The sequence below is a fragment of the Capricornis sumatraensis genome, chromosome 5 (assembly GCF_032405125.1).
Source record: "Capricornis sumatraensis isolate serow.1 chromosome 5, serow.2, whole genome shotgun sequence".
NCBI classification, from domain to species: domain Eukaryota; kingdom Metazoa; phylum Chordata; class Mammalia; order Artiodactyla; family Bovidae; genus Capricornis; species Capricornis sumatraensis.
In genome coordinates, this window is record NC_091073.1 from 65,439,845 (window position 1) to 65,462,616 (window position 22,772).

At 40.3% G+C, this 22,772-nt stretch overlaps 1 protein-coding gene and 1 non-coding gene across 2 annotated transcripts in view; one reads left to right on the forward strand and one right to left on the reverse strand.

The window, feature by feature from the left end:
* The window catches only part of AOAH (acyloxyacyl hydrolase), a 203,006-nt gene that overhangs the window by 36,980 nt on the left and 143,254 nt on the right, over positions 1 to 22,772 (forward strand). Inside the window, exon 4 of the mRNA XM_068973018.1 lies at positions 4,911 to 5,010. Within this exon, the coding sequence (XP_068829119.1) occupies positions 4,911 to 5,010 (100 nt within the window). The remainder of the gene's footprint in view (positions 1 to 4,910; positions 5,011 to 22,772) is intronic.
* LOC138080515 (U6 spliceosomal RNA) lies at positions 8,264 to 8,369 on the reverse strand. Its single transcript, XR_011144975.1, has one exon. It is a non-coding gene; the product is annotated as a U6 spliceosomal RNA (small nuclear RNA).

Sequence of the window (22,772 nt, forward strand, 5' to 3'; positions counted from 1 at the left end):
AAAAATGCAAAACAGAGTTTATAACAATTTTGATACACCTTAAGTGTAATTAATGTATTTTTAATGGACAAAAATATAAAGTATTACAACTGAGCCGTTCACAGGACAATGGCGAGGGGGTGGGAGGGAGGCTCAAGAGGGAGGTGATATATGTATACTTAACAGCTGATTCACATTGTTGTACAGCAGAAACTAACATGCCATTGTAAAGCAATTATCCTCCAATTAAAAAAAAATCCTAGGATAAACCTAATTGGAAAACAATAATTAAAAAAACAGCATATATATATATATATATATATATATATATATATATATAAGAAAATCGCTTTGCTATATAACAGGGATTAACAACATTGTAAATCAGCTATAATTCAATAAGAGTAAATAAGAAAAAAGACAACTACAAGATTTCTATAAATGATTAAATTCATAGTACACTCTAAAGAGTGTAGTCCAGAAGTGGGATAAAAGTGTTAAGTCATATGAGGAAGATCTTTTTTCAATGCTATGACTGTGTCTCTGTGACTACATATTAATGCATAAATCCTCCTTTGGAAGTGATGTCAAAGGTTTAAATTTGAGAGCTTTCATGTGTGAAAGGTCCTGTCCTTGCTCTCTGCCATAGGCTATCACTCTACCTGTCCGTCCAAACTTAACCCTGACCTTGCTCCCTTCTTCTGAGTTATGATGATGATGAATAATCATCAGCATTGACTTCATTCTACCATGATCCTAATTAAATTTGTTAATTAGCTCTGCCGAATGTGTTGAAGTTTCCTGCCCACAAGACTCGCTCCTGTAAAGGTCGTAAAAGGATATAATTTGAAATGTGACCATTTGGTCTTATTTGTTGCTCTGGAAAAGAGAAAGCAATGTTGGGTGGGAATAGTTATTACACGTTTGGAGATGTCCTAAGTGAAAGGAAAAGTTGCTCAGTCATGTCCAACTCTTTGCAACCCCATGGAATTATCCAGGCCAGAATACTGGAGCGGGGAGCCCTTCCCTTCTCCAGGGGATCTTCCAACCCAGGGATTGAACCCAGGTCCCCTACATAGCAGGTAGATTCTTTACCACCTGAGCCACGAGGGAAGCCCAAGAATACTGGAGTGCATAGCCTGTCCCTTCTCCAGTGGATCTTCCCGACCCAGGAATCAAACCAGGGTCTCGTGCATTGCAAGTGGATTCTTTATCAGCTGAGCTACCAGGGAAGCCCCTGGTAGGAAATTTGGAGATTTCCTAAGGATTTCACAAAATTTGTGTAGCCTAGGCCTTTTGTCCTAAGGTTGGTCAAGAGCACACATGCTACTTTGCCATTTCTTTCCAACTTGCACATCCTTGTCATGTTACACTTGTCTGGACATATGAGGCTCAGCATTTTCTAGTCTTGTCCAAAGGAGTGCTTCTTACTTTCAATCTTTCTGATGATAAAACAGTTTATTGTGATCCACACAGTCAAAGGCTTTGGCATAGTCAATAAAGCAGAAATAGATGTTTTCAGGAATTCTCTTGCTTTTTCCATGATCCATCAGATGTTGGCAATTTGATCTTTGATTCCTCTGCGTTTTCTAAAAATCAGCTTGAACATCAGGGAGTTCACGGTTCACATATTGCTGAAGCCTGGCTTGGAGAATTTTGAGCATTACTTTACTAGTGTGTGAGATGAGTGCAATTGTGTAGTAGTTTGAGCATTCTTTGGCATTGCCTTTCTTTGGAATTGGGATGAAAACTGACCTTTTCCAGTCCTGTGGCAACTGCTGAGTATTCCAAATTTGCTGGCATAGTGAGTGTAGCACTTTCACAGCATCATCTTTCAGGATTTGAAACAGCTCAACTGGAATTCCATCACCTCCACTAGCTTTGTTTGTAGTGATGCTTACCTAAGGCCCACCTGACTTCACATTCCAGGATGTCTGGCTCTAGATTAGTGATCACATCATCCTGATTATCTGGGTCTTGAAGATCTTTTTTGTACAGTTCTTCCGTATATTCTTGCCACCTCTTCTTAATATCTTCTGCTTCTGTTAGGTCCATACCATTTCTGTCCTTTATCAACCCCATCTTTGCATGAAATGTTCCCTTGGTATCTCTAATTTTCTTGAAGAGATCTCTAGTCTTTCCCATTCTGTTGTTTTCCTCTATTTCTTTGCATTGATCGCTGAAGAAGGCTTTCTTATCTCTTCTTGCTATTCTTTGTAACTCTTGAGAAATCTGTATGCAGGTCAGGAAGCAACAGTTAGAACTGGACATGGAACAACAGACTGGTTCCAAATAGGAAAAGAAGTACGTCAAGACTGTATATTGTCACCCTGCTTATTTAACTTATATGCAGAGTACATCATGAGAAATGCTGGGCTGGAAGAAACACAAGCTGGAATCAAGATTGCCAGGAAAAATATCAATAACCTCAGATATGCAGATGACACCACCCTTATGAAGAGGAGCTAAAAAGCCTCTTGATGAAAGTGAAAGAGGAGAGTGAAAAAGTTGGCTTAAAGCTCAACATTCAGAAAACGAAGATCATGGCATCCGGTCCCATCACTTCATGGGAAATAGATGGGGAAACAGTAGAAACAGTGTCAGACTTTATTTTTTTGGGCTCCAAAATCACTGCAGATAGTGATTGCAGCCATGAAATTAAAAGATGATTACTCCTTGGAAGAAAAGTTATGACCAACCTAGATAGTATATTCAAAAGCAGAGACATTACTTTGCAGACTAAGGTCTGTCTAGTCAAGGCTATGGTTTTTCCTGTGGTCATGTATGGATGTGAGAGTTGGACTGTGAAGAAGGCTGAGCGCCTAAGAACTGATGCTTTTGAACTGTGGTGTTGGAGAAGACTCTTGAGAGTCCCTTGGACTGCAAGGAGATCCAGCCAGTCCATTCTGAAGGAGATCAGCCCTGGGATTTCTTTGGAAGGAATGATGCTGAAGCTGAAGCTCCAGTACTTTGGCCACCTCATGCGAAGAGTTGACTCATTGGAAAAGACTTTGATGCTGGGAGGGATTGGGGGCAGGAGGAGAAGGGAATGACAGAGGATGAGATGGCTGGATGGCATCACGGACTCGATGGACGTGAGTCTGAGTGAACTCCGGGAGTTGGTGATGGACAGGGAGGCCTGGCATGCTGCAATTCATGGGGTTGCAAAGAGTTGGACACGACTGAGTGACTGAACTGAACTGAACTGATGATAAAACTCTGGTCTTAGAGGATTTGGAAGGGATTCCACATGCCCAGCCTCCCTCTCCTATTTTTCAGTTCAGAGAACACCAGTCTGAATGAGGGGCCCCCATCTTCATTCTCATATTCAAGTTCATTTACTTGAAATTGTGCTCTATTTGCAGGGGATAAAGAGTAGGTGGACACCATATGATGAGTTGGCTCTTGTGGTTCTGAATTGCCACAGATGGGATATTGGCCTTAGGTTAAAAAAAAAAAAAATTAAACAGAGCCCTATTTATCACCCTTCTGAGTCCACTAAATACCAGATTCCCACAAAGACAGCAGTCATCAGTTAAATAAATGAACCATTAAATCGAGAACAGATGTGTGAAAACAGTCACCCTCTCCTGATTTACTGACCCTGGGTAGATATTACTTTGGTAATGGACCTTGTGTGTCACAAACAGCTTGTCCCACTGCTTAGCCACCTTTAAGTTGGTTACCTTCCCCTCCACCTCCCATGCAGAAACCCTGGGGCCAAGTGGATGATTCATGATAATCTCACTTTGCCCTCTTAACTCAGGTTCTCACAAAAGGCGGAAAAGCCATCTTGCCGGTCACATTGTTAGTCTCATTCAGCTGCAGTGAAATTTGGAAGCCGTGATCTTAGCCTATGTTTTCACCTATATTAGTGACCTTTAATTTTTTTTTTTATTTTTTATTGAGGTATAGTTGATTTATAATATTGTCTAAGTTTCAAGGGTACAACAAAGTGATTTGGTCATACATATATTTCTTTTCTTTATTTTCCATTATAGTTTATTGCAAGATATTGAATATAGTTCCCTGTGCTACACAGTAAAACCTTGTTGTTTATCTATTTTGGATGTTAGTCTGCATCTGTTAATCCCATATTCCTAATTTATCCCTCCCCCCTTCCCCTTTGGTAACCTTAAGTCTGTTTTCTATATCTATGAGTCTATTTCTATTTTGTATATAAGTTCATTTGAACTATTTTTTATATTCTACATATAAGTAATATCAGATAATATTTGTCTTTGTCTGACTTCACTTATGATAATCTTTAGGTCCATCCATGTTGCAGCAAATGGCATTATTTCATTCTTTTTTATGGTATCATTTAACTCTTTTTTATTCATTTTCTTGGTTTAAGAAGTGTGTTGGGAATGGCAGGTAGAAACTGAATATGGAAGATTTGTTTTAGCCCCTTCAAACCTAAACATAAACCAAAATGCTTGAAGAACACTATGCTTACACCATCCCCAGGGAAAAAGTCGAAGGTAAAAAATAAATTTACTTTAAAAGGAAAAGAGATGCTTTGATTACACCTAAGAAAATGATTTCAGGTGTTTAAGGCCATATCATAAAGATATTTTTTGCTATAAGGCTCAGCAAACTTTAAAATATTTTTCCCATCAAATTACACCCCTGTCCATTTCTCCTATCTCAATTTTATTTATGGGTTTTCCAGAAAAGCATTCCAGTGCCCATGCAAGAGACTGGCTTACAGCTCAGGCTGTTAGCCCCTCTCTCCCGGACCCCAGGACCTTAATGTAAAAGTAGAATGCTAGTGGCAGGAAATTGTTATGATCCAGCAGCTACACAGGACTGGACTCAAAGGCCATGCCAGAATCCATTCCGGGGTTTTACCTTCTTTTGAAATTACTTCTGTTTCCGAATGCCTGAGAGCTTTTAAATAGCCTTTGTTTTACCCTATTTCCCTCCAGATTCAGAGCAGATATGAATGCTGATGTGGTATGTCACACCCTGGAGTTTTGTAAACAGGATCCTGGCCAACCCTTGTGTCACCTCTATCCCCTTCCCAAGGTGAGTGGTTTTTCATTCTGAATGTCAGATCACAATGACATGCAAGCCCTTTGGACATGTTGTACAGGGAGGTTCAGCTTCACTGGCTCCATGGTTTGGGACAGGGACCTGCAAAATGACATTTTCCATTACATCACCCAGAATAATATTCCCAAAGTTTAACTTAGATGCCTCCCCCATGCTGCCAAAGAATGTCTTTGCTGTTTATTTTGGACTGTAATCTAGATTTGGGCGGGCAGTACATAGGAAATCTGGGCAGCCAAGTTGCTGCTGCTGCTGCTGCTGCTAAGTGGCTTCAGTCGTGTTCGACTCTGTGCGACCCCATAGATGGCAGCCCACCAGGTGAGGAGAGGTTAAATCCCTCTGTACCCCTTAAAATTCAAGCAAGTTACTTTTATAGAGTGACCAATTCATGTATTTTGCCCAGGACATTTCTGGTATCAGCAATGGGAATCCCACATCCTGGGAAAACTCAGGCATTTGGTTCCGCTAGTCTAAGCTTTATTGTTCTCACTGTGAAGCTCTCTCAGTTGTGTCCGACTTTTTGCGACCCCATGGACTGTAGCCTACCATGCTCCTCCATCTGTGGGATTCTCCAGGCAAGAATACTGGAGTGGGTTGCCATTTCCTTCTCCAGGAGATCTTCCCAACCCAGGGATCGAACCTGGGTCTTCCACATTGTAGGCAGATGCTTTACCATCTAAGCCACCAATACCTCCCTACAACATTTGTTGGTGTAAGTAGGTAAATTAATACATATAAAATGCTTAGTGCAATACCAGCTGTGTAAATAAGTATTAATAAAATGGTAGCTAATATAATTATTACCAATATTATTATTATTCAGAGATAGCTGTTCAGGCTACCCTGTGTGCACTATATTCTGTTGGACAAAATTTTTTGGAATGCAGACAGAGACAGGCAAGTGTTGACACAATTTCCTGTTAATGCTATGTGCTTAGTCATATCTGACTCTTTGCAGTTCCATGAACTGTAGCCCATGAGGCTCCACTGTCCATTTCCTACTCCAGTGGATCTTCCTGACCCAGAGATCAAACCTGCATCTCCTGCATCTCTTGCACTGGCAGGCAGACTCTTTACCACTAGGGCCACCTGGGAAGCCTTACCCATGCTATGAATGAAAGTATAAGATTAGATCCGGTTAGGAATCAAAATAATGATTTTAAGAAACTTCCTATGAAGATAAAATAAAACAAAATTTTATGCCCCCTTTCCCATAATTGTAGTCTTTCTGTGTATAACATAACAGGCTTCTGATAACTTGTCATTTCCTTTTTATTCTTATTGAAAAAAAGGCCAGTTTAATACATTTCTGGCCTTGGCATGGTTTTGTTGACTTGAAATATTAAATATCATGATCCTAAAAGATGATGCTGTTTAAGTGCTGCACTCAATTTGTCAGCAAATTTGGAAAACTCAGCAGTGGCCACAGGACTGGAAAAGGTCAGTTTTCATTCCAATCCGAAAGAAGGGCAATGCCAAAGAATGTTCAAACTACTGCACAATTGCACTTGTTTCACAAGCTAGCAAGGTAATGCAATATCCTTAAGCTAGGCTTCAATAATACGTGAATGAAGAACTTCCAGATGTACAAGTTGGACTTAGGAAAGGCAGAGGAATCAAAGATCAAATTACCAACATCCCTTGGATCATAGAAAAAGCAAGAGAATTCCAGTAAACATCTACTTCTGCTTCATTACCCTAAAGTTTTTGACTGTGTGGATCACCACAAACTGTGGAAGATTCTTAAGGAGATGGGACTATCAGATCACATTACCAGCCTCCTGAGAAACCTGTATACAGATCAAGAATAAACAGAACCAGACATGGAACAATGGACTGGTTCAAAATTGGGTCAAGTATGTCAAGAATAGTCAAGGCTGTATGTTGTCACCCTCTTATTTAACTCATATGCAGAGCACATCATGAGAAATGCTGGGCTGGATGAAGCACAGGCTGGAATCAAGATTGACGGGAGAAATATAAATAACCTCAGATACGCAGACAAAACCACCTTTATGGCAGAAAGTGAAGAGGAACTAAAGAGCCTCTTGATGAAGGTGAAAGAGGAGAGTGAAAAAGTTGGCTTAAAACATTCAAAAAATGAAGATCATGTCATCCAGTCCCATCACTTCATGGCATATAGATGGGGAAAAAATGGAAACAGTGACAAGACTTTATTTTCCTGGGCTCCAAAATTAATTTGGATGGAGCCTGCAGCCGTGAAATTAAAAGATGTTTGCTCTTTGGAAGAAAAACTATGACTAACCTAGACAGCATATTAAAAAGCAGAGACATTACTGTGCCAACAAAAGTCTGTCTAGTCAAAGCTATGGTTTTTCCAGTAGTCATGTACAGATGTGAAAGTTGGACCATAAAGAAGCCTGAGCACCAAAGAATTGATGCTTTTAAACTGTGGTGCTGGAGAAGACTCTTGAAAGTCCCTTGGACTGCAAGGAGATCAAACTAGTCAATCCTAAAGGAAATCGACCCTGAATATTCATTTAAAGGATTGATGCTGAGGCTGAAACTCCAATACTTTGGCCACCTGCTGTGATTCACTGGAAAAGACCCTGATGCTGGAAAAGACTGACAGCATGAGGAGAAGAAGGTGACAGGGGATGAGATGGTTGGATGGCATCATCGACTCAATGGACATGAGTTTGAGGAAACTCTGGAAGATAGAGAAGAACAGGGAGCCTGGCGTGCTGCAATCCATGCGGTCACAAACAGTCGGACACAACTGAGTGACTAAACAATAAATATTAAATATCATAAGCCTGTTCCTTGAGCAGAGAGATAGAGTTGTAAATATCTGGGGTACATGTGCATTTCATGCTACCTTGATGATTGACTTAAACTGCTAGTTAAATTTCCCTTAATTCTACCTGAGAAGCTGTTGGCTCCATTGATGTCTGGAAGAGTTTGTTAATTTTAATTAAAAATTTTCCAAGTATTCAAATAGCATGCAAATATGATATTACAATATTCACTATTTGATAATGTACAGAAGAAACATCTCTATGTACAAAGACAAGTGATATGGGTTTTCATGATTTCCTTAAATAACATCATTTTATATATTTTCACACTCATAGCTATACATAGTCACAAAATGTTCCACTTTATCCCATTTAAAATGACATTCTTTATTTTTATACTCTGTAGAATTTATACTCAAAATAGCATTTCCTTGTCCTCCCATCACCACCTCTTTTCTTTTTTTTTTTTTTTTAATATGGAACGCTTCACGAATTTGCGTGTCATCCTTGCTCAGGGGCCATGCTAATCTTCTTGTATCATTCCAATTTTAGTACATGTGCTGCCGAAGCGAGCACACCACCTCTTTTCAATATCCAATTCAGGAACATTTTGACCATCCTTTCTGGGTAAGAGGAAGTTAGAGGATTTCATCTCAGAAATGATCAGTTTCCTCCTCAAATCCGCATTGCCAACCTCCAGCTGTACAGATGACCCAGAAAAGAGGAGCAGTTGGTGCAATGTGGACAGTCATCTCTCTGCCTCCAGGATTTCATTTAGTAGCAGTAACAGGTATTTACTGAGCACTCACTGTGCTTAGTCTTCGTCCTCTTTAATCTCCCAAATACCCCTAGCATGGAGGCACCCTTGGATGACCCCTTTTCTAAGAATGAGGAAATTGATAGTTAGAAAGGTTATGGAACTTGAAACTCACTCCTCTGGGAAGGACCAGAACTGAGATTCATGTCCCTGTCCTTCATTCAGAGAGGCTGGTTGATCTCTTAACCTTTATGTCAGTGTTTCTTGAAAATCCCCTCGGGGTGTCTCCTTATAGCAGTTAACTGAAATCCCACCACCAGAAATAACCAATGTTAAAATATTGAATGCTTTCCTTTTAGTATTAAATAAATTATATGAACTTCTTTGAGAGTTATGATACTGTTGTATATACAATATTTTATTTTACTTTTCCCCCTCAATATTACATTTTGAGTATGTATTTTTTAAATGGTACATATCAGACCTTCCTTTCATTCTCATGATACAAAAATTACACCTGCAAAGCGAGTGTGAATTAGTAGTAAAGATACAGGTATAATTTCCAGCCCCCTAGAAGCCTTTCCCAGTCAATAACACCCCCCATGACAGCCACTACTCTGAAATCCACCACAGAGTAGTTTATTTGTATGAAGATCTACTCTTGAATTTCATGTGAATAGAAATAATATGATATATTCTTCTTTGTGTCTGGCTTCTTTTGTCTGTGAGATTCATCCATGTTATTATGAGTAACAGTATCGTTGTATGAAGTAGTCACACAATCATCTTTTGATGTTACTCCTGCTACATAGCCCCATCTAGTCCAACCAAATCTTGCCCTCTTTCCAATAAATTTTGCAGATGGATGCCAGAAATGTCTTTCTATAAATAGATATGATCTTGTCACCCCACCCCAATACCTTTGCCTGAAGCTTGAGGAAGCCTACCCTGGATCCTTTTACACACTCCTCTTGTCAGAGCTCCTGTTTTTTCTTTCTTTGAAGTTGCTTTGTTTCGAATGACACACCTGTGTGATTGTCTGTGTGCCTCTCCCACTAGGCTATAACCTCCAGAAGGTCAGATTCTATCTTCTTTACACTGTATACCCAATGTGTAGGACAATGCTTTTTACATAACAAAGAAATATTTGTTGCCTCAACCTTCCCACTTTCCCTGCACCTTTGTTCTTAATAATCCCTTCTGCCTAGAATGACCCATCAACGTCAAGCCCATCCTTCTAGCTCATCTCACTGCCACCTCCTCTGTGAAATAACTCCTAATCCTCTCGAGAGAATGCTCACTGTCCTCTCAGTCATCAGCATGAAGTGCTTTTTGAGTACTGCCATGTGCTGGTGCTGTTCTAAATGCTTCACACATAATTAACCTTATGAAGTAGGTGGGGCTGTCGGCCACACATTGCAGACGAGGAAAGCGAGGCACAGAGATAGGAAGATGTTACATGTACATAGGTTTCCTTGTTAGCGTGTAAATAGATCAGGCAGCAGTTCTGCATCTTGCCCATCTTTGTCCCCTCCGTCATGCCAGGCACATGGTTGATACATGAGTGACTGTGCCAGGCACTGCACTGTACATGGGTGATCTCATTGAGCAATGCTCTTGGGGGAGTATATGTATCTTACAGATGAGGAAACGGAGACTAGAAGATGAGTTTTTCCCAGTTTCACAGCTAGTAAATGGCAATGAGAAGCTTCAGCCCTGAGTCTGTTTGTCGTTGAGCCCAAGTTCTTCCCACTGCGCTCTGTGCTTCACTGATTCTCCTGGGGTACTGGTATTTTGAGTCAAACCACTGCTCCTGGGCCAGCTAGTTCCTCACTTGAGGACTCTACACACTTGAGGTCTTGCTTTGTGTGTGTTTCAGATGCTGGTAAAATGTAGTGTGATGCAAGCCATTGTCCCTGTGAAACACATTTTACAGAGTGGAGGGAAGAAGACATCTCTCTGCTCCAGGGGCTTGCAGGCGGAGCTCCACAGTGTAGAAAAATGGACCTCTGACTTTAGTGGGGGCAAAAGCGAAAGGTAGAACAGCTTGTAGGGATCCCCTGAACCTACATCATCTGCAGTGAAATTGAAATTTCAGCCCACTGCTTGCCAGTCCTTCAGCCACATGTTTATATTCTTTTCTATTGTGTGCTCCAAAACGACAATTCCATCCATAATTAATTGAAGAAAGAAATAATCTGCAGTGTTCAGTGGGCACAGGAGAATGGAGTGAGAAGAGGAGAATGGAGGGGAGACGAGGACAAGACAAGGAGAAACAAGAGAGGGGGGAAGAGGTGAGGAAAAGGAAACCTGCAGGCTGTGTTGTAAAGACCACCCAGATGGTTTTGTGTCACCTACTTTAGGGGGATTATTTATATCATCCCTCCTCGCGTTCACACACCAAGCAAGACCCTGCCTACTGCTGCTGTGTGTCTCTGCGTGCATGTGCCTAAGCGTGATGCTGATACCACAGCTTGCCAGCTGAAAACCAGATGTGGTTCCTCCATGTGGGCCCTTCTGCTCTGAACCTCTCATTTTTGGGTCAGAGAATTACAGTGCATGTGCTCATGCTTCGACTGGGCCAGATGCAGCCTGGAGCCTCGTCAGTTTTATGCTGCTCCCTCCTGGTCCCCTAACTCTGAGATCCCCAAACAGACCCGGTGGTTTTGAACAGATCCCTTTCTTCACCACCCCTGAGCTGGAGGAACAGGCTGCATCTACCAGCACCTCTAAGGCGTGCTCAAGACTTACTTCACAGCACTCTGATCCAATTTCTGCAGGAATCCACCATAACTCTCCAGTGCTGAGTGTGTGGGCCTGTGGGCACGCACAAGAAATCTGTGCTTCCCTGGAATCCAAACAACAAGGAAGCTGACATAAGTAGATTCGGAAGGAGTAGGTTAGCACTTTTTATGAGAACATGATGGGCTTCCCTGGTGGCGTCACTGGTAAAGAACCTGCCTACCAATGTGTACTAAGTGTTAGTCACTCAGTCGTGCCCGACTCTTTGTGACCCCACGGACTGCAGCCCACCAGGCTCCTCTGTCCATGAGATTTTCCAGGCAAGGATACTGGATTGGGTTGCAATTTCCTTCTCAAGAGGATCTGCCCAACCCAGGGATCGAACCTGGGTCTCCTGCACTGCAGGCAGATTCTTTACTGACTGAGCTACAAGGAAAGCCCTACCTCAATTGTGTCTGACTCTTCGTGACTCTATGGACTATAGCCTGCCAGGTCCTCTGTCCATGGCAAGAATACTGGAGTGGATTGCCATACCCTCCTCCAGGGGATCTTACTGACCCAGGGATGGAACCTGTGTCTCTTATGTCTCCTGCACTGATAGGTGGGTTCTTTATCACTAGCACCGCCTGGGGAGCCCTAATGCAAGAGACATAGGAGTGTGGGTTCAATCCCTGGGTCGGGAAGATCCCCTGGAAGAGGGCTTGGCAACTTACTCCAGTATTCTTACCTGGAGAATCCCACGGACAGACGAGCCTGGAGCACTATGGTCCATAGTGACACAGGACAAATTCTTGTTCAATTGAGGAATAAACAAGCTGACCTCAGGAATTTATATTTTTTAAACATTGTTTATTAAGAAAATATCTGATCTTAATAAAATATCTGGCATCTTTTTAATGGAAGGTAGTAGAGTTTAGGAAAAAAATTATAGATGAGCAGGAAATTTGACATTTTCTAAGATTTATTATGCACTAAATTTCATCCTACAATGGACAGCACCTTTCCATTCATAATCATATGCTCAGCTCTGTGAGCTCACAAAAAGCTTTTAGATACATTATCATCTAATCACCGCCAAACTATTTTTAATAAGCTTTCTATTTTGGAATACTTTCAGATCTACCAAAAGTTGTAAAAATATCATACCATACCATGGAGAGTACACCTTCACCCAAGTTCAGTTTCCCATAATGATAACATTTTAACATTACTTAGTCAAAACTAAAGAAGCCACATTTTCCTTGTAATTGTCATGCACTAGTCCTTAATCAGTAGTCACATGACTATTTCTTACCAGGTGTCTCAGTGGTAAAGAATTTGCTTGCCAGCGCAGGAGACGTAAGGGACATGGGTTCAATCCCTGGATTGGGAAGATCCGCGGGGGGAGGAAATGGCAATCCACTCCAGTATCCTTGCCTGGGAAATCCCGTGCACAGAGAAGCTGGTGGATATAGTCACAAAGAGTCGGACGTGACAGAGCATACGTGCACACATGACTATCAGTCATTACTAGTTTAGACTTGATTTGGTTTTGGCCTTTTTTATAAATTTGCTAATGTCCTTTTTTCTGTTCTAAGATCTAATCCAAGACACATGTTGCACTTAGTGTTCCATTAGTTTCCTCTAGTCTGTGACAGGTTCTCACTATTTCCTTGTTTTTCATGACCTTGACAGTTCTCAGAGTACTGATTAAGTATATTCATATAGTGTCCCTCGAATTGGGATTTGTCTGATGTCTTTATTTTGAGTAGAGAGACTTACAGATTTTTGGAAGGAAAACTACAGAGGCTAAGTGCCCTGGTCATCACATTTTATCAGGGATACATGATACCCATGCTATATTCAGGGGGATATTAAACTTGATCAGTCAGCTAAGGTGGCATTACCAGGTTTCCTCACTGGAAAGTCGCTATCTTTACCTTTTTCTTTTCTTTATTCTTTAGAACTGAGTCACTAAATCTAATGGAATGGGGCTCCAAGCTTACCTCCTGGAGAAGGGAGTATCTATCTACATACATTATTTGAAATTCTTCTGCAAAGATGTGTCTCTTCTTTCCTATTTATTTATTCAGTTATTCACTTAAGTCAATATAGACTTGTATATAAGTATTTTATACTTGAGTTATAATCCAGTATTGTTACTTATTTTCTTGCTCGGATTTTTTTCAATGTTGGCCACTAGGATTTCTTTCAGATTGCCCTGTGTTCTTTTCAACACAGTGTCATTTCTTTTTTTTTTTTCCTTTGCTTTTCTTCCTTCTTTCATTTTTTCCTCTTTTCCTTTCAAACGTCCTTACTTTCTGGTAATGCCAGATGAATATTGTATTGTCATTTTGTATTTTTTCTGCCCCAACACTAAAATTCACCATTTTCTAAGATGACTTGGTTCCTTTTATTGGAAAATGGTGTTTAGAAACCAAGATCTAGTTGCTGGGTATTCAAGTTGTTGCTGGAATGACATTGCTTCTAGATCCTCCTGGTGGAGAATTTAGTAAAGTATGTATGTATGTGGCCTATGAATCTGTCCATCTGTGTGTGTGTGTGTGTGTGTGTGTGTGTGTGTGTGTGTGTACTGATGTCTCCAACTTTAGATAGTATCACAGGGCCAAACTCTATTTTATATATATAGTTATTAAACATATTTTGGAGTTGAGGCTTAAGGGCTTGACCTAGGTTTCATATCTAGTGAGTAGAACCTGAACTTAACCTGGGGCTTCGAACTTCAGACCTGCAACTCTTCACTTCAGCACATGCGTGTTTGGCAGAGATTATGAAGCACATTCAAAGTAGCCAGTTCTCAATATCAGAAAGTAAACATCTCTTGGTTTTAGTTTTAATGGAAATATTATGAAGAGCTTAAGTTCTAAGAATCTTGCCCAAGGATCCCAACTTTCTCCTTACCGGTTAAATCATTTGGTCAGTCATTCACATAGCCAGCCACACCTCAACAAACATTTCTTGAGCACTTACTGTGTGCTAGCCCCACTGCAAGGCACATTGAGTAAGCTATCTCTTTTAACCATCACAAATCTGCAGGACAAATATGATTCCTCCGTTTTATAGATAAGTCCACTAAGACCTGGAGGATCAAAAGACTTGCCTATAGTCCTGTAGCTTCTACAGAATGATTTTTTTTTTTCCCTAGGCAGCAAATATTTATAGAGAGAGAATTATGTAGGACAGTATTCCAGTAAATGAGGCAGGCAGTCACGATGCAAATAGTGATTCTACAAGGGAGGCAGACTTGTAAACAAACTCTGATGAAGAGACAAGTGTTCTAACAGAGGGTGCAAAGAGGAACAGAAAGCTCAGCAGAGCAGGGCTGGGCTCTCCCTGGAAAGGAGTGGAGATGGCTACCTCCACGGTGCAGCAGGTGTTGACTACATATGCAGGCTTTTGGTTACATCTGCCTCAGAGCCCTTGTTTTTGGGTACTTGGATTAAAACCCTTCCAGTTCTCTGCACAGTCAGCTACTTCTCCTCCTTCAGCTTTCTGTTGAAATGTCCCTCCTCACACTCCATCTGAAGGTCTTCTATGTGCTCTCACACAGCACTTTGTTTCTTTCATAGCACTTGAGGATAGGAACCATGTCGTTTTCATTCACCATCATGTTTCCAGGGCTGTGCAATGCCTGACACATAGTAGGTGCTTTATAAGTTTTGTTACATGAAAGACAAGATGGAAAGGGCCTTTCTGAACATATATTTGCTTTACTTCCTCCCTTGCAAGGATTTATCTGGTCTCAGTGGAACATACCAGAGTATAAAAGGTTTAGCTGATTTTAGAACATGAAGCAGTTTTTAGAAATACGTGTGGAGTCCCACCCAAGGGCATCTGGTTCAGTACTTCTGGGGTGTGATTTGAGCAGCTGCACTTCTACAAAACTTCTGATGAGCATTGAAGGGTAAAAACTGTTGGTCCAAGCCTGAAAGCTGCCATCAACAAGCCCGAAAATATCGTTTCTCCTCCTGCTGCTGGCCTTTTCTTTGTCATCTGGTAGTTAGTTTCCCAGACACCCAAAGTCACATGTCTCCATTTACCCCCAGCCTCATCCTTGGTTCCTTGACTTCTGCCCCTTTTCTCATGGATTCATTAACAAACTCTGTTTATGGGCTTTAAGTCTCCAAACCCCCACTGCTAAGACCTCTTAGAAGGGCTGAGGGAACTGAAGGTTTTAGAAACAATATATTTAGAGTTTACTCCTTTTTTATGGATTTTCTCATAACAGTTTGCTAATTGTGCTAAATGGCACTGAAGTTGTCTACACCCAAGGAGGGAAAGGAAGATACCTATTAACCAGCTCAGGTTGCTCCTATTCCAAAAATTAATATAAAAATAAACCCCAGGACTCCCATTCTTCTCCAGCCACTATCTAATTTTTTCCTTCCTCTAACTGAGGGGTAGTTCAATACTGTGGTTATGAGCACAGATCTTAGAGATAGACCACCTGGGCTCAAAACCTGGCTGCATTTCTTACACTCTATCTCTCCTTAAACAAATTGCTCAATTGCTCTGGGCCTCAGTTTCTTCATCTGTAAAGTAGACATAATACTCAGGCTTTATAGGGTAGTTGTGAATATTTAACAATTTAATATATATCTCCAGGTGTATGTATATACATATATACCTATAAGTGTGTATATGCATTTTATAGTGGGGCAGGAGATTGAGTTTTAGGATGGTGCTTTCTTTGCTTATAATAAGCATTAATAAGTGTTAGTTAGGAGCAGCAGCAACTTCCAGCTGTCTTTTAAAGGAGGAGAGCTTTTCTTCACTTCCCATTTGCTTCTCAAGTTATTGCAGCTTGGCCTCTAGCCCCATCACTCTAATGAAACACTTCTCCTTAAGGCCACTGATGACTTCCTAAACATCAAATCCAAGATCATTCTTGTCCATTATCCTGTATTTAACACTGCTTGCCACTCCCTTCCAGAAACTTCTCTGCTCTTTCCTGGTTCTCCTTGCACTGCTCTATCTCCTTGAGGCTACCCTTCCCTTCCTAAGCACCAGGACCCACCCAGCCAGGGCTTTCTCTCTGAGTAATTATAGTCAGGACAGCCTGACAGTTAAGCACAGACTGCCCAATGCCATCCTGCGGGAATCAGTGACCCTGGCCCCACCATGTACTTGCTAAGTGATTTGAGATAAATCATTTAACTGCCTTGTGTTTTTCCATATGTTAAATGAGGAATAGAGTAGAGCCTACCTCCAAGGGCTAATGTGAAGACTACACAAACTGGCATGTGTGAAAATTCTTAGAATAGTGACTGATCATCATAAGCATACAAAACATTTGCTCTTGTTATTAAGCCTCACAAAGTTCAAGACTTTCCTCAGAGCTTCAGCCACTGCATGCAGTTGCCAGATAAATATCTTCTTTTGTAGGTCCCAAAGACAGCTTGAACATAACATGTTAGAAACTGGACTATTACCTTTTCCCCACATCAGCTATTCTTCCCATATTGCATATTTCAGTTTTGACACCAGCCTTCACCCTTCTAAATGGTTCTTTCTAGTCTATTCCCCTTCTTCATCCTCAATTCTGCCTGCCTCATTCAGGGACTTATCATTTCTTTGGCCATCTGATGCAAAGATTGGAAGAGACCCTGATGCTGGGAAAGATTGAGGGCAGAAGGAGAAGGGGGCAGTAGAGGATGAGTGATGGTTAGATGGCATCTTTGACTCAATGGACATGGGTTTGAGCAAGCTCCAAGAGATACTGAAAGACAGGGAAGTTTGACATGCTGTAGTCCATGGAGTCGCAAAGAACTGGACACGATTTAGCAACTGAAATCATTCTAGGGTAGAGTCCTGCAGCAGCTTTGTGATTGATATCTCCACCTCCCACCTTGAAACCCTCAAATCCAGGCACCCAAGTGATATTTCCAAAATGCAAATCTGACATGCTCCCTTTCTTGCTTGAATCCCTCACAGCATCCATCAAGGTCAAGACAAAGCCTGAGTTCCATAAACTAGCCTGTCCTTACCTCCCCAGCCTTGTTCGTGGAGTAACTGGTTCATCCACTTCTCTGCAGCAGCTCAGCACTTATCATTCCCATCACATCCTGCTTGTTCTCACCTCCCAACCTTGTTCTATTTTCCTCTGCACCTGTAATGCCCTTTCCCTGAGTCATCTTTTAAGATCTAGTTAGTTCAGCCGTCACCTTCTTCAAGAAACCACTGGAAACCTATGCTCCTACTCCAGTGAGGATTATATTCTGTTCTTCATTGTCCCCATGATACTAACAGCTATATCCTAACAGCTAGAATTGCAGTTTCCAGCTTGTATGTTAGTTTATGTGTCTGAAGCTATGAGATTGACAGCTGGACTATAATTGTCAGGCTGGGACTACACTTGAGCCAGTTCTCTCTCCCCACTGCTTGTTCTGGGTTTGGGAGGTTGGCACACTGCCCAATAAATGTGCATTGAATGAATGGATTACATTTGAACCCAGTTCTTTCTATGAAATAGGACAGTAATGCCTTTGTAATTCTTCTTCTTGCTACATTCCTTCCCAACACTAGCTAGTGTCTATACTTCCAGTGAGTTTTCTTCTTTATCTCTTTAACAGACCAATCCTTAAGATGGTCTTAATCTTAATCCTTAAGATGCCTTGATCCCATTTTTTAGCAATAAAGTTTTTTGTTTTTTTTTTTTTAAAAGAATGTCTATCTAGACTTGGGCTTTCCTGTCACTAATCTTCCAGATGACTCATCATGGGCATCCATTCTGTCCTTTCCACTCCTCCTTTCTGAACAAGAACATAATTATCCCCCAGAAATGCATCTCTGTGTTATTCTCCTCTTGTAACAACCTAGAGTTCAGTATAATAGGAGCCTCAACTTGAATGAGTTTTGGAAGCATAAGAATATACCTCCAAAGGCTGCTACAGAACAGAGGCTACCACAGTTCTTGGAATCAAGAAGATGCTCAATAAATGGTGACATTTAAAAAAAATAAAATGAATCCATGAGTGAGCTCTAAAATCAAATTGACAAGAGGGTGGAGTTTACAGTCTCTCCTATTTAAAACCAAAATGTTCTCTAGTAACCAGCAGTTAATCCTTTGTTCTTATTCAATAAAAGTAATCTCTGATCCTGAGCTCCATTTTTTTTTTGACATGGGGTGTGTGTGTGTGTGTGTGTGTGTAAATTTCTTTAATCTATCTGTGTTATTATGACTTGACTTTTTTATGTCAGGTACATATAAAATAAAACTGAGAGTATTCTCAGTTTAGCAGAATTTCTATGTCAAACAAGGAAAGGAAATTACTTCCTCTGTCATCATTGTTACATTGGTGCCTCCATCGCTACTACCACAGGCAACTCTAGCAAACTAGTAGCTCAAAACCTGAACTAAATTGAATAAAATCAAGCTTCTCTTCTCCTTCGGTTGTTTAGTCAACCTACCCAGCTTGCTCTTCTTCTGTTCTCCACCTTAATTCTGTATAGTATGTGAGTATTTTCTCACAAATCCAGGTCTAGAAGAAAACAAATTATTAAATAAAAAAAGGAGTCAATTGTGTGATCATCGGAGTTTTAGGTTAAGGAAATTTCCTTCTTGAGTGATAGCTGTTCTTCAACTTTGACTTGGCAAATTATTAGAAAATCAAATGTTATTTTTGAAGAGAACATACATCCAAGAACAGTTTTTGTGCACCTTAATATTCTGGAAGGCCTAATAAAGTTTTCCAAATTACCTCACTTAATAAATTAATGCCATCCCTGTAAGACAAACATATCTTTGATACCTGAGGCCAGGAATGGTTCAGTTCAGTTCAGTTCAGTCACTCAGTCACGTCCAACTCTTTGCAACCCCATGAATCGCAGCACACCAGGCCTCCCTGTCCATTACCAACTCCCAGAGTCCACCCAAACCCATGTCCATTGAGTTAGTGATGCCATCCAGACATCTCATCCTCTGTTGTCCCCTTCTCCTCCTGCCCCCAATCCCTCCCAGCATCAGAGTCTTTTCCAATGAGTCAGCTCTTCGCATCAGGTGTCCAAAGTATTGGAGTTTCAGCTTTAGCATCAGTCCTTCCGATGAACACCCAGGACTGATCTCCTTTAGGATGGACTGGTTGGATCTCCTTGCAGTCCAAGGGACTCTCAAGAGTCTTCTCCAACACCGCAGTTCCAAAGCGTCAATTCTTTGGTGCTCAGTTTTATTTATAGTCCAACTCTCAGTACTAGGGTGAAAAAGTCTTGACTGACACTGATAGACTTTCAAGTCATGGACAGTCATTCTGTTATTCTCATAATATACATTTACTAAGCCCCTACTGTATGATAGGTACACATTAGGGGATGAAAAATGAAAGGTAATTGACAACCACAATTTGAATGACTATAACACACGAAAAGCTGGACTAAGTACTTATCATACATCATTGAAAATCCTCTCATACAATTGCAGTTATTCCATTATCCCAATTTTATAGATGAGAAATCAAAATTCAAGTAAATTGTCAGTTGTGGAGTTGTTTATTTGACAGTGTTTCTAAAGTTCCTCTTTAAACATCTCAGGAAACTATAAGCAATGAGATAAATTACAGGGGAATATAGCCATCTAGATGCAGAAAAGTCAGCCTAAAAGCTTAAATTGGAACAGAATATAGTGTCTAAAAATAAACTCAAATGCATTTGAGATTTTTGTTTTTGATTTTAAAAAATAGCATTTCAAATCAGTGACAAAACACTGGTGTATTCAGTAAATGGGTGAGATTAAAGACTAGCCATTTAGGAATAAAATTTAAGGTGGATACTTGTCTATTCTTTATGGCAAAATAAATTCCAAATGAATTAAAGGTTGAGTCATAAAGAATAGAAAGAAGAAAAGCCTAAGTAATTTTATTTGTAATTTGTGATCCCAAAGTCACAAAGGGAAATATGAATGCATGTAACTGGTGAAAAATCTGACATATACAAAGTCAGAAGACAAATGGCAAACTGGGAAAGCATTTTTGTAATATGCCATACTATGAATTATTTTCTCCATGATTCAAACAGCTCTTACACACACACACACACACACACACACACACACACAAAACCAGAGCAAGGCAAGAATTTTTTAAATGGCTTATGGAGAAAGATCAAAGGGCCAAAAATATAGGGAGAAATGATGATCCTTTTCTCATAATTAAAAAAGTAAAAATTAAATGAGATTCCATCGACCTCATGTATTTTGCCTCCACAATACTCTTTGAAGATCTTTAGACAAGAAATTATCACAGAAATAGAAAGGCTGTAAATATCAGAGACCACTAAATTAAATCACTCCCTGAAGACTTGAAGGTTTAAAACTCTAACAGAACTGAGAATAGCATTTAACACCATTCTCGAATGTACAGTCTGCTATTCAGTCATTTCGCCCAGCATTTCAAAGGATTTGATAGACACTCCAAGCTGCATTTTAGTTTAAGCCCACATTTGGAAGCTTGGAGAATATGTCTACTCAGACATAAATTTTAAGTCTTATTTGGAGGTCATTAAACTCTTGGAGATCTCAAGAATCCTCAGTGGACAGCACTAATAATACAAATGTTACCCTTGACTTCTGATAAGGAGAAGAAATCAAATAATTCCAAGGAAGGTACTTAAATGCTATTCAAATTTGTAAACCTTTCTTGCCTGCTTTTGAGAAGTTTAAAAATAATGGCAACTGTATCTCTCGAGAATATGCTTTCTTCCCTTAGCTCAAGAAAAGCTAATGACCCTAGTGAATTTGAACAGTTCTAAAAGATACTTTGAGTTTTAAAGTTTTAATAACTAGTCTCTCAGCTTCCACTCTTGGCCCTAATCTTCACCTAATTAATCACCCACATCAGAGCTCAGATCAGAAATCATTTCTTCTAAGAAGTTTTCCTTGATGCCCCAAGTTAGGTCCTCTAGGATTTCTCTCCTTTCATGGCTCGCCGTGCTTCTAGAAATTATAATTGTAATGAAACAGTTGTACAATAAGATAAATAACTGTAAAATTGTGATTTAATGTCTGCCCCTTCTGTTAAGGTGTAAGCTCCATGAAAGCAGATAATCCGGCTGATTTAGTTTTTAAATTCTTTGTGACTTCCCCAGAGCCCAGCACATTTCACTGCATATATTAATTTCTCAATAAATATTTGTTGAGTGAGCAGTATGGTATACAGAATAATGGCCTCCCCATAGAAGTCCATATCCTAATCCTCAGAATCAAAAAAGACTTTGCAAGTATGATTAAATTAAGGATCTAGAAATGGAGGGATTATCTGGGATTATCTGGATGAACCCCATGTAATCACAAAGTTCCTTATAAGAGAAAGGCAGGAGGATCATCATGGGAGAAGACTGTGATAACAAATGCATTGATCAGAGTGATGCGGCCATCAGCCAAGGAATGTGTATAGCTGCTAGAGACCAGAGGCAAGGAACGTATTTCTCTCTGGAAACTGCAGGAAATGACAGGAAAAGTTGTGGGGTGGGAATAGTGTTATTTAAAATAAGACTTTTTTTTAAAGGTATTTCCTGGAGAAAAAGGATAGAGACTGTGTGACTAAATGTACAAATGATACTAATAGGTCCACAATGCAAAATTGGCCCAGAAGAAGAAAAAGGAAATTTAGCTAATGGTAAAATGTATATGAAGCAAAGATATTTAACAGCATAAGGGAATGCATTCAAAAGTGGTGGTGTTTTTCAGTTACTTTCACAGTTTTTTCTTCTTTCTTTCTCTCTCTCTCTATTTCCGCACCACCCCCGCCCTACTTTTTGGTCCCCAGAAGAAGAAAATGACATAACCTGATGTGATTTTTTTCACATATTCCAGAGTCATAAAACTGGGAAATGTAAGAACATCAAAATCAAACTGGACTTTGGGAGAGCTAAATCCTACATGTTGGAAAATAGCCACTATAGGTTACAGTGGAATGCAGATAATGTAATAAACCAGAAAATTCCAGTTGGACAGGCTACTATTTGTTACAAACTTATATAAGCAATGCCTCCATGGGTATATACTACTGTGTGCTCTGATGATCAAGCAAAGGGTTGGCCTTTCCCCTTTTTTAGACTGCTAGGGAGCCATGTCATGTTGTCCTTGGAATTTTCTAAGTCCTTGAGTAAAAAAATGCAATATATATATATCCATGGTTCTTTGGACTATAAGCTTCAAGAGTGAGGGCTTATATCTCTGTGAGCCCATGTAATGGCTTCCTCTGCAATTCACTCATGAGACTCTGAAGGAGATTTGAAACTGGAATAAGGAAACACCGCAATTAAAGGGAGAAAGTAATGAGAAATTGAAAAGATTTGACCATAACAAATTGCAGGATCAAATGAGTATTTCCAGAACCAAGCCCCTCATTGTTGATGGAGAATCTGCTTATGCTCAGATGATTGCTCTCAGTGAGTCAGAAACATCATTAGGGCTTCCAGCCAGGAGAGTTTTATGTCTGGCTCACAATCGATTCCCCAACTTTCTCTCCAATCACTGATTACAGTTG